Below are 20,374 nucleotides of genomic sequence, written 5' to 3' on the forward strand. Positions count from 1 at the left end.
GTTAGTCTCTGGGGGTAGGTTAGGTCTGCGTGGTCTCAGGTTGAGCTTCATTAAAGGGGTTGGGATGGTATTACCTACCGGGTGTACCAGGGGTACAGGGCCTGGCGATTGGATGGGCATATTGGCAGGGGGGGGTTTAGATGCAACAGGCTTTGGCCTTAAGAGTTGTTGTTGTGAGGTTGCCACATTCGCGGCTTGTGAAGGGACTGGATTGACAACACTATTTGCCGTCAGTTGGGGCACTACGATAGGGAGAGTGGGATCTGATTGCACTCCCTGTCGACCAGCTTGAGTTTTCAGACTACCTAATGTCGCCTCCAGAATAGTTAGTCTGATCTCTATCTTTTTAATACTCTCGCTGATCGGCAATAACAGGGACCTTAGCAGGAATTCTACATTTCCAAGCGGGACAACAGACAAGGGGATATTAGCAATGACTGCTCCTGTATCCTTTATCGTACCAGGAGCTGGATCCTTATAAACAGTGGGTTTTGGGTGTGAAACCACCGGTGGTTTTCCTACTAGCGTTGGGATTTTTAGGGACTTGCCAAAGTCCGAATGTAGAACCTTGGGTTGACTCTTTCCTTGATTACCTTTAGATTTCCTCCTGCGTTTATTGGGGGGGGGGTCCAAAAACTACTTGAGTGTTAGACGACTTAGATGTGGCTTTCCTAGGTTTGGGCGCTGGGGGAAGTTGAGACACTAAGTCAATTCTCGTCCTAGTTGGACTCGGGCTATTGGCTGGGGCTAAACTCATAACTGCCCCTGGTGAGATATTGGTGCAATCCCTCAGTAATATTGGGACATCATCAATTCTAGACAACTCTTCCCTGGGTGTGAGAACTTGATCTCCAAGGAGGGTGTTTTTCATGTTGTCGATTGAGCGTCTCCGTTCGGCCCTTAGCCTGGACAGATTACACTCTTTATCCCCCTCCCCTACTTGCCGGGTAAAATAGTTTTCAAGAGTCCTGTTTTTAGCTACACCCGGTTTCGATGGGGTACTCTCTCTTACCGGGGACGGCATGATGGTCGTAGTAAGTTCCGCTCAGCCAGGGGCTCTTAGTCAATAATTGAGCTAAAAAGGTAATAGTCACAATCCAAGAGAGTGGGCCCAGCCCGGCCTCCTTCGGCCCCGGACGGCCACAGACGGTCCCGCCCTTGTCCCGGGCTTCTCCCGGGCGCGCTCCCGCGCGCTCCCGCGCAGCGGCTCTTCCCACTCCTGTTATGGGGAAGAGGCGCTCAGGGGCGGGACAAACAGGGAGAGCGACCAGGTGCAGGTGATGACAGCGCAGGGACTCCTGGGCAATGGAGTCCCTGTACCTCACCTGGCGCTCGCAGCCCTGTTGTCCGCCTTCAATCCAGGGGGTGATAGACCGGAAAGCAAAGCAGCCGCCCAGGCACACGGGCGAAGCGGGACCCGCGCAGCGGGTACCGCGAGGTCTCCAAGAAAGAAAGAGGGAGCAGTCTTTAAGGCAAACAGCACGCAGAGGGCTCTCCCACCTCCGGCCAGCAAACAGCAAGTGTCTCCCCAAGAAAGAAGTCAATCTGAGGATTGAGAGGCAAGAACTTGCCCTAGCTAAAGAGAGACTTGCTCTTGCAAAAGAACAAATGTTGAGTGGGTTAGAACACCCTGGTGGCAGCAATATCCCTAAGGATAAGGATAGGTCCTATGATACTAGAAACCTAAGCAAGATTGTCCCTCCCTACAAAGTTGGGGATGACATCCACAAATGAATAACTGCTTTGGAGAGGGCTTGCAAAGTACAGCAGGTACCCCAATGTCAATGGGCAGCAATCTTATGGCTCTCCTTTTCAGAAAAAGGTAGATACAAGCTCCTCACAGTTAGTGATGAGGATGCTAACAAGTACACAGTCCTGAAGAGTGCTCTGATTGATGGGTTTGGCCTAACCACTGAACAGTATAGGTTTCTGTTCAGAGATACCCAGAAGACACAGACTCAGGACTGGACTGATTTTGTTGATTGTGCCACTAAGGCTCTGGAAGGCTGGTTACTGGGCAGTAAAGTTAAGGGCTATACAGGATTGTATAATTTGATCATGAGAGAACAAATACTTAATAATTGTCAGAACCAGTTGTTGCATCAACACCTAATTGACTCTGATCTGACCTCTCCCCAAGAATTGGAAAGAAGGCAGACAAATGGGTCAGAACCAGGGTGAAGCAGAAAAACCAGAACCAAGGTGGTGATCAGAAGAAGCCAGACCAAAAGGGTGGGGATCAGAAAGTAAAAGACCAGAAGTCTTCAACAGGTCCCGAAAAAGCTTCTACTGAGGGGGTTTCCAAGAAATCCAAGAAGAAAGAAGGCCAAAGAAAACCCTTGTGCAATATCTGTAAAAGTAATACTCACTGGACCAGTGATTGCACCAAAACGGAGACAGCTCCAGCCACCATTGCCCCTAAGGCAACTGTTCCCCCTAGTGCAGATAATAGTGGTGGTTCTCAACAGAAGGGTGTAATAGGGTTAACCCTGGGAACTGAGATGGACTCTGGCCTAGTCAAAGTACCAACTCAAGCTGTTCTTGTCTGTGATGTGGACATGGCTATGTCCTCTACTGTGAGCCCCAATAATGTGCTCAAGTACAGACAGACACCTTTAATTAATAATAAAGTGGCTCAGGCCTACAGGGACACATGTGCCAGTGTCACCATGGTGACGCCTAACTTTGTGGACCCTGGACAGATCATACTAGGTGAGAATTACCTAGGGACCAATGCTAGCAATGCCACTACCACCCATCGTATGGCAATTGGGTACTGAGATGGATTCTTGCCTAGTCAGGATTCCAACTCAGGCTGTTCTTGTCTGTGATGTGGACATGGCTATGTCCTCTACTGTGAGTCCCAGTACTCTGGGCAAGTACAGGCAAACACCTTTGATCAATGATAAAGTGGCTCAGGCCTACAAGGACACATGTGCCAGTGTCACCATGGTGACGCCTAGCTTTGTGGACCCTGGACAGATTATACTGGGTGATAATTACCTGGTGACCAATGCAAGCAATGTCACTACTACACATAGTGTGGCAGTTGTTAACTTCTCCTGGGGAGGGGTAACTGGCCTCAAAAGAGTTGTTGTAAGTTCAGACCTCCCTGTAGAATGTTTGTTGGGCAATGATTTAGAATCTTCAGTCTGGTCTGAAGTGGAGTATAGGACTCATGCAGAGATGCTGGGCATATCAGCACATGTCCTTGCTGTGACCAGGTGACAGGCCAAAAATTGCCAAACTGAACAGGCACTGGATCCTGATACTATGGACCAGTTGCCTTCCAAGAGAAAGAGCAAAAGGCTTAAGGCAGTGTCTTCCCCCTTGCCTCAGGTTGAGGATCAGTCTTCCCCGGAAGCTAAGTGTGAGACCCAAGAAGGAACTGTCCTAGAAGAACTGGGACCTGATCAGGTTGAGTTTCTTGGGACAGGGGGACCTTCAAGGGCAGACCTGGGGCAGGCACAATTAGATTGCCCCTCTCTTGAACCCCTCAGACAGCAAGCTGCTGCTGAGGCTGCTGGAAATGCTACAGGTACCCATTAAGTGTATTGGGATGAAGGGCACCTTTATTCAGAGGCTAGAGACCCCAAGCCTGGTGCTTCCAGGAGGTTGGTCATACCTTTGGCATTCAGGGGCTTCCTTCTTACCTTATCCCATGATATTCCCTTAGCAGGACATCTTGGCCAGAACAAGAATTGGGACAGGCTTGTCCCTCACTTTCACTGGCCCCACATGTCAGAAGATACCAAGTAGTTTTTTCGCTCCTGTGACACCTGTCAAACCAGTGGCAAATCATGTGGAACCACAAAGGCCCCCCCTTATACCACTACCTGTGGTGGGGGTTCCCTTTGAAAGAGTTGGGACAGACATTGTTGGACCAATGGATCCCCAAACAGCATCTGGGCACAGGTTTATTCTGGTGGTAGTGGATCATGCCACCAGATACCCAGAAGCTATTCCCCCAAGGACCACAACAGCACCTGTTGTGGCAAGAGCCCTCCTGGGAGTTTTTCTCAAGAGTGGACTTTCCTAAGCAGGTTGTCTCAGATAGAGATGCAAACTTCATGTCTGGGTACCTAACTGCTAGGTGGAAGGAGTGTGGTGTGAACTACAAGTTCACCACACCCTATCATCCACAATGCAATGGCCTTGTGGAAAGATTCAACAAGACCTTAAAGGGCATGATCAAGGGTTTACCTGAAAAGCTTAGGCGAAGATGAGACATCCTTCTGCCCTGCCTTTTGTTCACCTACAGAGAGGTCCCACAAAAGGGGTTGGCTACAGCCCTTTTGAACATTTGTTTGGGCATCCTATAAGAGGACCTCTGTGTCTTGTGAAGGAAGGATGGGAGTTACCGCTCAAAAAGCCTAAGCAAGACATAGTGGACTATGTACTTGGTCTCCGCACCAGGATGGCCGAATTCATGAAAAAGGCTTCTAAAAACCTTGAGGCTAGCCAGGAACCTCAAAAAGCCTGGCATGACCAAAAGGCTGTAATGACAGTGTACCAGCCAGGACAGAAAGTGTGGGTGTTGGAGCCAGTGGCCCCAGTAGCACTCCAAGACAAATGGTCTGGACCCCACACTATTGTTGAGCAAAAGAGAGAGGTAACCTATTTGGTTGATCTTGGGACTCACAGAAGCCCCCACAGGGTGCTTCATGTCAACAGACTGAAGGCATATGTTGACAGGGCAAACATAGGCTTGCTCATGGCTACAGATGAGGGACAGGAGGAGGAGAGTGACCCTCTCCCAGACCTGCTTCCTCAGAACCCTGATGATGGTTCAGTTGATGGAGTGGCCTTGGCAGGCAGCCTCACGGACCAGCAGCAACAGGACTGCAGACAAGTTCTACAGGCCTATAGGCATATGTTTTCCCTGACCCCAAGTCAGACAAGCTGGTGCACCCATGAGGTGGACACTGGTGACAGTCTGCCTGTGAAGAGTAAAATCTACAGGCAACCTGACCATGTCCGGGACTGTATAAGGACAGAGGTCCAAAAGATGTTGGAACTGGGAGTTATTGAGCCCTCAGAGAGCCCCTGGGCCAGTCCAGTAGTCCTTGTGCCAAAGCCTCACACCCAAGATGGTAAGAGAGAGATGAGGTTTTGTGTGTATTACAGGTCTCAATGCTGTCACTAGGACAGATGCCCCTCCAATACACAGGGCAGATGAGCTCATTGACAGATTGGCTTCTGTCAAGTTTTTGAGCACATTTGACCTGACAGCAGGCTACTGGCAAATCAGACTAGCTGATGATGCAAAAGCCAAAACAGCATTTTCAACCCCAGGAGGTCATTACCAATTTGTGGTGATGCTCTTTGGCTTGAAGAATGCACCTGCCACTTTCCAAAGGTTGGTGAACCAAGTCCTTTCTGGGCTGGATGACTTTTGTGCAGCTTATCTGGATGATATTGCTGTCTTTAGCTCCACCTGGGAGGATCACCTGATCCACCTGAAGAAGGTTTTGGAGGCCCTGCAAAAGGCAGGCCTAACTATCTAGGCCACTAAGTGCCAGATAGGGCAGAGTAAGGTTGTGTACCTGGGCCACCTTGTAGGTGGGGGTCAGTTTCAACCACTGTAGAGCAAGATCCAGACCATCAAGGACTGGACTCCTCCAACCACCCAGACGCAGGTCAGAGCTTTCTTGGGCCTGTCTGGTTATTACAGAAAGTTTGTTAAGAACTATGGGTCCATTGTGACACCACTTAATGACTTAACCTCAAAGAAAATGCCAAAAAAGGTTCAGTGGACAGTAAGCTGTCAAAAGGCATTTGATGACCTGAAGCAGGCCATGTGCTCTGCACCTATTCTGAAAAGTCCAGATTACTCCAAGGAATTCATTGTTCAAACAGATGCTTCTGAGTTGGATGTGAGAGCTGTTCTTTCACAATTGAATAAAGATGGTCAAGACCAGCCCATTGCTTTTATTAGCAGAAGGCTGACCCCTAGAGAGAAACGTTGGTCAGCTATTGAGAGGGAGGCCTTTGCTGTGGTTTGGGCCCTGAAGAATCTGAGGCCATACTTGTTTGGTACTCACTTCAAGATTCAGACAGACCATAAGCCCCTCTTGTGGCTAAATCAGATGAAGGGTGAAAATACCAAACTACTCAGGTGGTCCATTTCCCTACAGGGTATGTACTTTACAGTGGAACATAGACCTGGAACTGACCATGGCAATGCAGATGGACTCTCCAGATATTTCGACTTAGAACATGAAGATTCAACTGGTCAAGGTTAGTTTAATGTCCCTGCGTTTGGGGGGGGGTTGTGTAGGAGAGTAGGGTCTGCTTCCTATGGTCACCCCCACTTTTTGCTCTGATACACTGGTTTTTGGACTGTAGTGTGGCTGTGGGCCTGCTAATCAGACCCACAGCCCAGCTGTTCTCTCTCTAAATTCATATCCTGTACTTTAGGTACATATCCAATTGGGTATTGGGTCACCTTTGTGAGCCCTTGTATAGTGTACCATAGGTACCCAGGGCATAGGTGCATCCAAGGCCTACCAGGGGCTGCAGCATGTATTATGAGACCCCTGGCTGGCCATCTAAACTGACACAACTGGCTGATCACTCAGCTGGGGCAAGGTCGTGTAATCACCCCTTGCTTAGGTATAGTATCCCTATACCTACCATTACATATAGACACATATATACCTATAAGTCACTCCTATGGCAGGCCTTAACAATCCTGGAGGCAGAGTGCTTGGTGAGATGGTGCTCAAGCATGAGCTGAGCCTGTCTGCAGCGTTCGGAACCATGTCCTTATAGCTGTTCTATGATCTAGCCATACCATATACTCTTAAGGGCATTATAATCCTCACGGTTAATGCTAACTTTGGTTTGGCTTTATCAAAACATGTCATGTAAGGTGTCATACGCTTTGGAATACTACCCCCCCCCCCCGCCAGTCCTGGCGGCAGGGGTAGCATTCCACCCTTCTAGAAGGAGAAGACATGTAGTTGTAGCTTTACCCGGTTAAAGTTAAACAGAGCCTCAGCATCACAAAATGGATGCTGCTGCCACAGACACGAGTCTGACCTCCTGCTGCTGGACGAAACTCCGGCAGGGGAGACCTGGACAATAGGTTTCCTGCCTTGGGAGGTGCTAGCACCTCCCCAGACAGGCTATAGTGTATTGGGGCAGGGTGGGTTGAATGAAATGAGACACTGCCTGGGGCACACAAGGTGCTCCATGCATAGCCCGGTTCAAACCAGTTGCTGGGGCACTCCAGCCCCAGCTCTGGCGCGAAACTGGACAAAGGGAAAGGGGTGTAACCACCCCCTTCCCAGGTTCCACCCATAGGAGGGACATAGCAGGTAATCCAGCCCCTTAGATTAGTATAAAGCTAGGAGCTGAGTCTAGAGACTTTAGGTTATCCTGAACTGAAACTCTGAAACAAAACTCTAGACCTTCGACATTCTACTGCAACTAGAAAACTGAAGAATCTCCCTTTTGGTCAAGGAGTGACCACCCTGTGTAAACAGGCACCATCAGTGACTTGCCGGTTTGCTTTGTTGACGCTCCCGCTGGAACCCGAAGACTTAGCGACGCAGCCTCTGGACTTCCAGACTTGTCTGACTCCGACCCACATCCACAGCAAAGCTGAGACCCGTGGCCGACATGAGAGACGTGGGACCGGACAACCTGCAGTACCTGCTTTTTGCTAACTGTGCAGCTTCTGAGGTGTCCTCGAAGTTGTGCATTGGGACCTGAGAAGCCCAAACACCGAGCAGTAAGTGCACCGAAGCTCAGCCCTCCACGAGTGCCGCTTGGGGCCTCATCCTGCATTTCTGCCCGACGCGTCTTCGCGGTTGCTAGCCCATTGGCTAGTGGCCCTCCTGAAGATACCCTATTGAATCAACACTGCTTGCCTGGTTGCTCTGGGCTTGCTCCTCCTTTCCTGTAAAGGGGAAGCTCCACAGACCTTGCTGGTCTGAACTAGAAGCCGATCTTCCCTTCCTGCGTGGGTTGCCTTTGCCAAGCCTTGTTGACTCAAGTCCGGAAGCCGACACCGCCAACAGCGAGATCCTTCGTGGTACAGTCCGTATCCAGCTCGTGGTCATCGTCGACGCCTCCTGGTCCACGTGGCTGCAGAGACAAGCTTCACTTCTTCACCTGATTGTATCTCGACATCGCCTGGTTCCTTCCTGGTGCCTTCCTGGTCACTGGGTAGTGACCCAGACTCTGTCCCCTCTGCTTTCAGGTTCTTCACTGCTCCGATCCACCCTTGCATCCACCCGGACATCTTCCTCCTGGTCGCCTGCAGCATCTTCTTGCAGCTCTCCATAGGATTCGACGACGAAACCCATACACGAAAGAACACCTATGCACCAGGCTTCCCTGGGTGAGGTAACTCGAGTACTCCGGTGCTCCCGTGGGTAATAACTATCCAAGTGTCCTACTTTAACTGGGTTTTCCCGTAGTCCACCCGGAAGTGTCCGAAATTAACTACTTTGTAAACTCTACGTTCCCATTGAAAGTCTATGAGAACCCGCGTGTGTGTTTAAACACAGCACACGCATCCTGTGGGACTCCTTCTTCCTAACCTTTGGTTATTCAGTGTAGCCCCAACGATTTCCAAGGTCCTAGGCCTACTCACCTTTTCTGAAGTGGCTCTTATACCACTTACTTAGTATATGGTTTGTGAGGCCCCTAGGGCAGAATTGTATTTGTGCAACTTATAGTATGCTTATTGAGTAACTTGTGCTGTATCTCGAACTCTGACCTCATAAAGAGTGCAGAGGGGTTGTGTTAGAAATAAATACATATATATTTGATATATACCTTGTGTGGTGTCCTTTCATTTGGTATTCAAGGGATTATTGTTGGTAAAACAATTGGCTTCACATGCTCTCTGCAGTGTTAGCCTAAGACTGCTTTGTCCATGCTACCACTAGGATAGCTGGTCTATAAGGTTGACTTTACAACCATCACCATAAGGGTTGTTTGGACTGATACAGAGCGCCCACTAGAATAGTGGACATCACATATCAGGCCAACTTCTCACAGTCCCTTCTTTTACTTTTAGAGATTGCCATGTTATAATTTGTGAATATTCCATGGCATACGATAAGATCGGAGGGATTTTCATACTGTAGACCTCCAGCATTGAAGTAAAGTGTCGACTTCCTGTGGAAAGGTACAATCTCTGTAAAGCCCCAACATGGGAATCTGCCTTCCGGTTCAGGTGGCGAAGGTGGGCTTTATCTAGGAGGTTAGAAGTGAATGTACGACCTAAATACACATACTCTCTTACATTCTCTATTGGTTTGTCTCCTAAAGACCAAGTATAGGTTAAAGGTTTCCTACTGCCACTAAAGGGGAGTTCTTTAGTTTTATTAATATTTGGCATTAGGAATTTTTCGGTTGCAGATTTAGTTCATTCAAAGATCTTTGTAAACCTATCGGGGTCTGGTCAAGAATTACAATATCATCTGCATACATTAAACAAATTATATCTACTTGAGCTAATTTTGGAGGAAAATTTTTACTTTGAGAGAGACGCCCTGGGAGATCGCTCATATAAATAAAAAATAATAAGGGAGCTAATAAGCATCCTTGTCTTAGCCCATTCCGCGAATTTGGTTAGGCCTTTTTCGCCCCCCATTTGAACTCTGCACCATGTAGATGTATGAAGGGAGATTATTATTGTTAAGAGATCTTTGGGTATCCCTAATTTAGCCAATTTTCTCCATAATGTCGGACGATCTACACTATCGAACGCCGTCTAAAAATCGATAAAAGCACAATATAAAATTTGGCCGTTTGACTTCACAAACTTATCAAGCACAGTTTGGAACACAGCAATATTGTCCAATGTAGAATGTTTTGGGCGAAACCCAGCCTGATACATAGGAATTACTTTCCTGGAAAAAGCCCAGTCTTTTAAGTGTTCCAAAATACAAGCAGCGAAGATCTTACCGGAGGCGTCTAGGAGAGCTATTTGTCTATAGTTTGCAGGGTTTGTTCTGACGCCTTTTTTTAAAAGGGGGACAACCACGCTCCCTCGCCAATATTCAGGAATTTCACCACTTTCCAGGCAATATTGGAAAAGAGGGGCTAAAAATTTTCCCCAGTCATCAGCGTTTTTTTGTAAAACTTTAATAGGAATCTTATCTGGACCCATTTCCGCTGAAGACCTGGCAGAGGAAATCAAAGTAGAGATCTGAACGGCTGAGATTTCCATTGTATTCTGTTCGGGAAGTTTCATCGATGCCTGATCCAGTCCAGGGGAAATAGGGACTTGATGGTTGGATATATAGAGTCTTAAGATATACTTTTCCAAATCTGATGATGATACAGGAGAAGCTTCAACAGATTTTGGTATCCCCATCTGCGCGGAGATTATTTTCCAGAATGCTTTTTTGTTATTGTGTTTTACTGCTTGTTAGATCTCTACTCCGACACAATCTCTCAGAGCTTGTCTTTCTTTTGCCTTTTTCCGTTGGTGTAGTTTTTTCAATTTCCTTCTTTCTTCGTCTTAGTACGCAAAAAGAACGAAATTGCGTTCTAGTCAATTTATTTAATTGTCGAGAATTATTATTCTCCAGAGTTTTTCGCGTCTGGCATGTTTTACAAGTTCTCATCTCGGACTGATACCTTGGAGAGAGGCAACTACTGTCTGTGAGGTTACCTCGAATCTGTTAATTGGATTACCAATATTACTCATTGATGTTAACAAATTTTGTAAGATCATATGATTTATTTTACTAATTGCTTTAGAGTTCCAATGGATCCTTCCTGTTTTCTGATTTACAACTGCCTGGCCTTCATAGGAGTGGAGAGACCGCAGAAAGGGGTGCTGGGTATAGATTTCGATTCCACAGTAAGTAGTGCATGATCGCTTTCATGTGAATGTCTAGTAGAGAACAATTGAACCTTTGAGAATAAGTCTAGACTGCAGATGAAATATTCTTTAATTGAAGACTTAGTTGGGCCCAATCTGGTAAATGCCCCCGGGATATCGCCATTTTTTCTCCCATTAATTATTACGCCATTAATTGCTTCAATGGATGACAAAAGCATTTTCCCCCTTTTGTCTGCTTTTAATTCATCGGGGAGGACAGGAGTTGGGATCTGGCAGGCTTCTTCATATGGAGATTTCCCCCTGTTATAGATTAGTGAATTTGAGATCTTACCATTGAAGTCCCCAGCCATAATCATCATTGGGTATCCCCTTACTTCTAGTATTGATTCAAATTCCTTGAATGCTTTAATCAGGATTTCATCTTTTGAGGTACCTGGTGGAAAATAAATATTGAAAAGTAAGAGGTCGGATAGAGACTCCAATCTTTATTTCCGGCACTTAATGCTGATGCATTGAACATTTGGGAGTGATAGCTTGATTTCCTCCGGGTCCCAATTTATCTCTCCTCTCAATAGCATTTCTTTTGCGTGACCTCTTCTGGCAGCCTCTGCTGCTTTAGCGAACACCAAGTAATCTTTTTGCCCGAAAGTTGTCGTAGACCACGTTTCTTGGAGTAATATGATAGACGGCGGATGTTCTAGAATAAAAAGCAATTTTTCAGTTGTCTTTCCCACAATGTCCCATGACGTAATAACATGCCTAGGGCTAAAAAGGCAGTTTCAAATCTTTGCCCAACTTATTCCTGTTTAGAGCACCCGCAATCCAAGCCCAGGAATTTTCATCCAGGTACGGCTTTTGTCGTGAGTCTGATCCGTCTGAAATTTGCCGAACACCATCTTTTATAGAGATCTGCAAGGGAATATCTTGCGCATATTTCCTTTCTTTTTCTTCCGTTCTCTGTTGTTTGAAGTTATTAATAGAGGTGCCTTTTATTCCTTTGGCTTCCCTTATCCCTTTACATATGGAACTGGCCTTTTTAACCATAGCAATATCGAAACCATTTTTATGAAGAGTACTTTGTTCTTTAATTATGATAGCTGGGACGACATTAAACCAAAACTCAACACGGGCCACCCAGCAGGTTGTTTTGTCTGGAAAAGAGACTGATTTTATTTCACCTGAGGTTAACGAATGAAGCAGTCCAATCTTATTTAACAATTCAACTATTCTTCCTCGATTTAATGGACATTTACCACTGGGGAATATATCTGTGAAATCTAGTACGTTTTGGAGTGAGACCTCGAGATCCTCCTTAGAATCTAGGATGTCACCATTACCCTCTGTTATATGTTCTTTTGGATTTGGGCAGTTTGAAGAGTAATTCAAAGCTAGCGGATTTAATGCTTTACTGCCTTTTGTTTCCATTAGGATGATTTTTGGAGAGGTCTGCTGACAAGTATTGTATGATCCATTACTCTTGGGGAAGTTAGTTTCTTCCTCAACATGTCCTGCTTGACTTACTTGGAGAAATGTTATTGTTCGCGATGCTCTTTTCGATATTCTCAGTTTTGCTCTTTTCTTCAACAATTTTCGTTTATTCTTTTTCCCGGACTTATGTTTCTCCTTTTCTTGGGTCGTTCTTATTGGTTCCAGAGGAATTCGTTTGATCCGAGGAGACACTTCCCCTTTTCTTTCAGTTGGTCGAGAAGGGGAGAGACCTGTTTTTTGTTTTTTGGCTATGAAGATCGGAAAAAAAGATATTGGTTTTTGGATAACATTCCCCTTATCTCTTCCTGGTCCTGGTTCTTTAAATAGTTTTCTAAGCAAATAAATCTCATCACCATTTGGGGGATTCATTTTTTGATTTTGCCTGGAGGCCCATAGGAATGAATGTCAATTACCGAATCGGTAAATACCGATTCAGTAAAAGGAGGAAAACATTGGAGGGTGGCAGGGTGTCACTTTGACACCCTGTTGCACCCCTCAATTGTGTATGGGTGCATATGTTGCAGACATACATGCCCTAAGGGCATGTATGTCTGCAACATGGCACTGAAGCAATTTGCATAAAATAGTTTTTTGGGGTGTTTTCGTTATTTACCACCAACTTGTAGTTGGTGGTAAATAACGAATACTAACATGGGATAAGCACTCATTTAAGTGCTCCCTACATTAGGAATTCGGTAATTTACCGAATCGGTATTTAAGAAATCGGTAATTTACCGATTCCTTAAATTACCAATTCGGTAAATTACCGAATCGTTAATTTCGGCCCCTACATCAGAAAAGCCTATTACCGGTCGGTAACGGCCGAAATTTGTTAATTTCGTCCGTTACCGACCGGTAATACCCTTCCTACATCTGGCCCTTTGTATACAAATAGTCTGAAGCATTTCAAATCAGATCATGTTTATGACCTTCAAGTAATCCTATATAACCTATGAGAAAATCTACAAATGTAAACAATATTTTTTTCTTACACGTGCCTGCTGCTGACTGTTATTACAGGATTTCCAAATCACCTGTTAAGTCGATGAGAAGAACTGCAGGTATTATGAAATGATCCTTTCAACTACTAAACATTATCACACAGCTAAGATCATATTTTATCCATTAGCTTTGAACTTACACCTTTCACGAGTGGATATAATTACCTAAGAAGTAAAAAGGTCTCTTTGGCGCCATAGCCTTAGTTGCGGTAATCAAAGACAATACTAGCAAATTGTATGTATAGACTATATTGGAAGGAGTTGCTCAATGTTGTTTCAAACATATGAAAATAATAAACAGGGTCCCTGACAGCTGTCACAAGTGCTTCCGTTTATATTTGAGAGAGCTCATCTCTTACACTACTGTTTTAGATCATGATTACTGGTCTGTTTCCGGTGTGGAAAGATAGGCAGAACTGGTATTTTTATGCTTTATCATATTTGAAGCCAATGGAAGTATTCCTTGTTTAGTTTCAGAGTTATTTTTCACACATAAATAGCTTCTTTAGAAGAAAGCTTTTAATGATGGTTATATTTATTTCGAAACCTTTTATCTCTGCATATAGAACATCCTGTTGTTGCACCTGCCCAGAGATTTTGCATAAAGACAGAGGAAGAGCCCATGGACATTGCTACCACAACACAAGGAAGGCAAAGCGTCAGTTATGGTCCACTCATGTGTAAGTATACTGTTAAAGATCAATTCAAAATGGTCAGGCGATTTCAGTAGATGTTTCCTAAGTTAAATTTGCCCGGCGTAAAACGCCTCTAATACCATACGAAGTTATTCAATAAAGAGGCAGGCGCTGGAGACAGGAAGACAGGAAACAAGTTTATTCCGTCGGAGTGGAACACATCAGATCAGACAACAAGGTATCGTCTCGAGGTGCTCCCTTAACCTCTCTGAGACCTGGTCTTTTATACACTGGTTTAAGACATGTGAACGTCCTTTATTACAACAGGGACATTGTGAAGTATGAGAACGACATCACCGGCACCCCCCCAGTTCCGGCCCATTCCAACACATGACAACAGTAGAGGCCCTCTCCCCTCATATGATTGGAAGGGGCTATCACGCAGCTGAGTGTTCTGCCGATTCCTTTGGAATGTGTGCGCCTGATCGAATCTCAGGGGATGGGGAGGTCGTGATCAATAGTGGCTCCTTTCAAGAGAGGCGAGTGCATACAGTAGTGGGCAATAAACTGTATCCTCGGGCTAAAGGATGACCAGCGGTTCGTACAGGCAGTCGGGCTCAGAGGAAGGGGTCATCGAAGGAGGGGTATTCATGGACGGAAAGGAGGTGTTGGTCAGGCGCGGGGTGTGATTCCCTGGGACGGAGTCATGGGGGGGGTTTCATGGCTTGTGCATGTGAGCGCGGGGGCAGCCAGGGTGCGCGGGGAAGGCATGCAAGGTTCAGGGAAGTGTGCTGACGGGCGATCGTGAACAGGGAGACCATGGTACCTAAAATGGCTGTCGTGTATATTCATACGTGAGTCTGCAAGATGGCGTACATAATGTTTAGTACACGAACTAAAATTCCACAGTCCTCCCTTTAACATGTCTCGCCAGCTTGTCAGTTCGGATCGATCCCCATGAGACCACGCACCTCTATCTCATATAGGGGACTCATGTGCTCAGGTTTAAAGTTCAAAGTCTTTGGGCACATACAGTTGGAAATGAGTGCACATAAAGATGGTAAACATTGAATACCTAAGCAACACCCACACCGTATCATGATTGGTATCAATAAAAACGTGAACAATCTCCACCCCCAGCTCTTCAAAGTGTCCCAGAACCAGCCTCCAAGCGACCATCCTTCCTGCTCCTGGTGATCCTCCGAGGACAGTCTGTGGAGGTGTTCGATTGCTTTGTAGACTGAAGGTGAGTTATCTGGCACGTAGGTGCAACAGCTGGAGCCGATGATGCGGCATGCACCTCCGCGGTCGGCCAGAACCACATCTAGAACAAGACGGTTTTGGAGAGCCACCAGGCGGACGGCCTGAAGCTCAGCCGTGTTGTTAGCAAGGATGCCAGCGATGATGTTAATGGTTGTTTCTAATGCGTGAGTCAGGTGTCGGATAGCGCGGCTATTTGCCATTGGTCCCCACAGAGGAACAAGTCCCTTTGCTGCATCCAGGAACTGTGCTTCGGTGGAGTCGGCTTGTTCAACATCTCCGGCGCGCTTTTGCCGGTGGTGGTTGGCTGGAGCCACATACGTGGGAGGAAGAATGAAGGCGATGTAGCACGTACCCCTCCAGCCTCTTGGGAGCCAAGTGTAAGCTTTGGTGCCACAAACAAAGTACATATTCGGGGAAGCAACAAAGGAGGGGGGGTCAGCTGAGACCAATGTTTTGGTGATGCGACAAGAGCTGTGACCCACCAGCTGCGTTCCTTGTCCTTCGAGGCATATGAGTCCTGTGACATTGATGACAGACAGGGCCACGTCAGGGTAGCAGCCGTTTGTTTCCGCAGGTGGGAGAAGGTGGGTCTGGCTGTATTGTGGAGCACTTGCATTTCGACCCTTTCTTTGGCAGGGATGTTCGTAAGGAAGGTTGAACCCGAAATTGCTGGACAAAAGGGCTTTCCTGTCTTGTTCAGCCAGAACCCATAGTAGAAGTGTGACACGGTCTGACCAGAAGTGGCGTTGTCCTTGTGGCTTTCCTGCATGAGGATCAACCAGGCGAGGCAGGAGCCGTGAACTGAGAAAGGAGAAGGGATGAAGGGGATGGAGTGTCCGGTAGCATGTGGGAGCAACCCACAGATCCAGCAGTTCGTGGCATTCGCAGCAAGGTTGTGCTGGTGCAACAGTTGTACGAAGGAATTGTTCCAGAACTCCCTACGCCTTTCTCGGAGCTGAGGTGAAAGGGTGATCAGGTGGTGTTCTTTCGTGGTTGGCTGGACAGTGGTTGGCAACATCTGGTGAGCGGGTGTGCTTTCCTCCAAGATCCAGAAGGAAGTCATGAGGAGGAGGCAAAAGAGGAAGACAATGAAGAAAGCGATTGTCTTTGATTTGTGCAAATTGTCAGTCTTTGGGTTCCTGTAGTGGGTATTTCCTGTTGCTTCCGACGTCTTCTTATCTGGCGCTTCCATCATCTTCTTATCTGGCGCTTCCATCATCTTCATCTTCAAGGTGCTCGGTAGTGGGCAGAACCACAGACTTTGTTTAGCTTCTCTCCGGGTAACCCTTGGTTGCTTTGGGTTACCTTTCTGAGATTTTTAACTTAGTCAGTGACCTACTTAGCCGAAGCTCCCTCCTTTCGACGCAGGAAATACCCTTCTCGAGATGGCACAGTGGGATCAGAGTGTTTTGCAAGTTCAAGTGCCTCAGTATCAAGATAGCAGTTCAGTGATGGTCGGTCTTTGTTCAGGAGCTCTTCTTGGGTGCTGACGTTGTCTGTCGTGGCCAGGGTCGAGGAAACCTTCTTGCAGTGGTGCGCATGTAGCCAGTTCTTTTTCCCCTCCACTCGAAGAGCCGTCCGAGTGGTGATCAGTACTTGCCAGGGGCCCGTCCACCGGGGTTCCAGACTCTTCGCTCGTTGGAAGTTCCGGATTAGGATGTAGTCCCCCGGTTGGATATCGTGACCGGGACCCCTGGAAGCATCGGGGATGGCCTGCTGCACCTGTTGATGAATGACAGACAACGTTTTAGTTAATTTGCATAAATAATCTGACAGCAGGACGTCGGGGACGTCGTGAATGGAGGTCGGTTTGGGGGCAGTCCAGAGGTTCATAGGCCGCCCAAACACAACTTCGTAGGGGGTCAAGTGGTGCTTAGTGGGAGTGGAGCGCATCGATAGTAAGGCCAGTGGAAGGGCATCTGGCCACTTAAGTCCTGTGGTGGCCACTATTTTTGACAGTTTCAGTTTCAGTGTAGCGTTGTGTCGTTCAACCAGGCCAGCGGATTGGGGATGGAAGACCGCATGGAACCTTTGTTTTACCCCCAACCCCTTCAGGATTAGCTGGATAACTTCAGCTATGAAGTGGGGGCCATTGTCGCTCCATAAAATTCGACAAAGGCCGTAGCGAGGGAAAAACTCTTTCAGTAGTACTTTGGCAGTAGTCATGGCAGTGTTATCACGGGTCGGATAGGCTTCCACCCATTTGCTGAAGGCACATACAATGACTAAAACGTACTTCAAGCCTTGGCATCTCTCCAGCTGGATGTAATCCATCTGGAGGACCTCAAAGGGGTGGTCGGGGATCCCAAACCCTCCCCGGGGTACCACAGTTCCTTTCCCGGGGTTGTGTTGTAAGCAGATAAGGCACTGCTGGACTAGGCGTTTGGCCGAGTCGGGGATCTTGTTGTTGTGCCAAACTTTGGAAATGAGCTCAATCATGGGGGCAGAGCCTATGTGTGCAGGGGAATGTGCCATTGTCAGTATGGGGATCAAATATGCATCAGGCAACAACCATTTGTTCGTGTCTTTTGTTCGCCAGCAGCCTTCATCGTCCCTTAGACCCACCCGTGCCCACTCAGTCAATTCGTGTGGTGTGCTGGCCGATTGGATGTCCCTGATCGTTTCCCTAGCGTCAGTCCATTTTTCTGCTTGTGACCTGGTCACATACATGCGTGTTGCTGTCCTATTCTCAGCTGTGGTTCGAGCAGTGATGTCGGCTAGTGCGTTTCCCTGTCCAACTAAATCTGTTACCTTCTTGTGTGCCTGGCATTTGATTACTGCTAATCGTTTGGGGAGAAGAACTGCTTCAATCAGGGCGGAGACTAAATCTCCGTGGAGGATGGGCGTACCGTGGGACGTCAGGAATCCCCTTTCCCTCCACAGGAGCCCAAAATGATGAACCACCCCGAAGGCGTACTGGCTGTCCGTGTAAATGTTTGCCGTGGTTCCTGCTGCTATGATACATGCTCGTGTGAGGGCAATTAGTTCTGCTGCCTGTGCGGATCGTTGTGTGATGCGAGCGGTTTCAACTACTGTTCGAGCTGTCGTCACCGCATAGGCAGCAGAAGTGGTGCCGTCTGGGAGTTTGATACAAGAGCCATCTACCCATAGTTCTCCATCAGGATCTGTAAAAGCAATGTCTCGGAGGTCAACTCTACTCCTGGTCTGTTCGTCCGTGAGGGTCACACAGTCGTGTATAGGGGGCACATCGGGGTCATTTTCGGGCAAGGGTAACAGTGTAGCAGGGTTCAATGTCGTGCATCTCTTCAGGGTGATGTGGGGTGCAAGTAGAGTCAATTCGTACCCTGTTAGTCGTGCGCTAGTCAGATGTTGAGTCTTAGTCTGGTTCAAAAGGGTGTCAACTGCATGGGGTACTAATACCGTGAGGGAGTTTGAAAGCACAATTCCCTCACTCTGGCGGATAGAGACAGCAGCAGCGGCTACTGCTCGAAGGCAGGTAGGTAGAGCTCTGGCGACTGGATCAAGAGTGGCAGAAAAGTAGGCACAAGGGCGTTGTTTGGTGCCGATGGGCTGAGTTAGAACAGACAATGCGCATCCCTCCCTTTCGTGAGTGAAGAGGGAGAAGGGCTTGGAGTAATCTGGTGTTCCTAGAACGGGTGCCGAGCAAAGGGCATTCCGCAACTCCTTAAAGGATGCTTGGCATTCGGGAGTCCAAGGGAGTGGGGACGGAACATCTTTGGCCAACAAGGAAAGTAGGGGTTTTATAATGAGGCTGAAATTTGGTAACCATTGTCGGCAGAAAGAAGTAAGGCCCACTAATGACCGGACTTGCTTCTGCGTTTTTGGAATGGGGGTGTCTAGAATTGTTTGGATTCGGTCGGGCGTAAGTTTCCTCCCTTCTTTGGACAGGAGGTGGCCTAGGTATGTTACTTGGGGCTGACAGAACTGCAGTTTCTTTTTGGAGACTTTGTGGCCATTCTCCGCAAGAAAGTGCAAGAGTTGGATAGTGGCTGTGATTGCAAGTGGAGTGGTGTCGGCCGCCAAAAGGATATCGTCAACATATTGGATTAACACCACTCCATCTGGTAGCTGGACAGCGTCCAGCTGTCTTTTGAGGGCCTGGCTGTAAATGCTGGGACTTTCAGTGTAGCCCTGGGGAGCTCTACAAAATCGGTACGAATGGTTTTTTAAAGTGAAGCCGAAGAGATAACGGCTGTCTGGATGGATGGGGATAGAGAAAAATGCATTTTTAAGATCAATAACGGTGAAGGTGGTGGCAGTGGACGGGATGAGAGTCAGAATGGTGGCGATGTCTGAGACTACGGGGTACTGTGGCACCACCACTTTGTTGACTTCTCGCAGGTCGATGATGAAGCGGTACGCTTTCTCATCTCCCTCACCTTGTTTCTTGACAATGGGTAGGATAGGGCTGTTGCAGACATTACTAACCACTTCCTCTACCACTCCTGCGTCTACCAAGGACTGAATAATTGCTACCAATGCCTTCTCGCCTTCGGGCGATATCCGGTACTGTGGGAGTTTCGGGAGTATTGCATCTGGTCGAACAGTTATGTGTACAGGATCGATCATCATTCGTCCTACATCCGAGTCGTTTCTGGCCCATAGGTACAAGGGTAGGGTATCGAGCAAGGATAGGTCAGCATCTGTTATGGCGTACATATGTCGTGCGGGGTAGGATCTGGACATGCTCGGGTTGTCGTACAGGATGACTCGGACTCCATCCGGGGAACACCTAATAGTAGCTCGGAAATGTTTCAGTAAATCAATACCCATAATGGCGTCAGGGGAGTTGGAGGAGAGCAGAAATGTTGTGTCAGTGGGATTGTTTCCTAGGTCAAAGGAGATAGGTACAGACAGGGGATTAGTGGAAGGCGTTCCATCGAAACCTATCGAGGTAATGTGTGAGCCAGACAAGGGTGCCCTTGGAATCAGTCGCTTTGATAATACACTACGTGTCGCTCCAGTGTCTACCAAAAATGGAGACTTTGTACCCAGGACCTTAGCAGTGACGTAAGGACCTTGCTGGTCAACACAGAGCTCAACTGGATCCCTCCCTTGCCCCTGGCCGTCCTATGCAGAGTCGTGAGCATTGTTGCAGTCGGACTGTTGGCACTGATTCTGTCGGGGGCGGTCAAATGTGTTTGGTCTGTCAGATCGGTCATTGGTGGTGTCGCGGGTCTGCCCTCGTCCCT

At 47.5% G+C, this 20,374-nt stretch overlaps 1 protein-coding gene across 6 annotated transcripts in view; it reads left to right on the forward strand.

Annotated features, from left to right (window-relative positions):
- Window positions 1-20,374, forward strand: part of LOC144798453 (uncharacterized) — a 549,513-nt gene that overhangs the window by 398,114 nt on the left and 131,025 nt on the right. For all 6 annotated transcript variants that reach the window (XM_078669336.1, XM_078669335.1, XM_078669334.1 and 3 more), the window contains one exon: window positions 13,869-13,982. In XM_078669336.1, the coding sequence (XP_078525462.1) occupies window positions 13,869-13,982 (114 nt within the window). The remainder of the gene's footprint in view (window positions 1-13,868; window positions 13,983-20,374) is intronic.

This window comes from Lissotriton helveticus, chromosome 12, assembly GCF_964261635.1.
Source record: "Lissotriton helveticus chromosome 12, aLisHel1.1, whole genome shotgun sequence".
In the NCBI taxonomy this organism is placed as follows: Eukaryota; Metazoa; Chordata; class Amphibia; order Caudata; family Salamandridae; genus Lissotriton; species Lissotriton helveticus.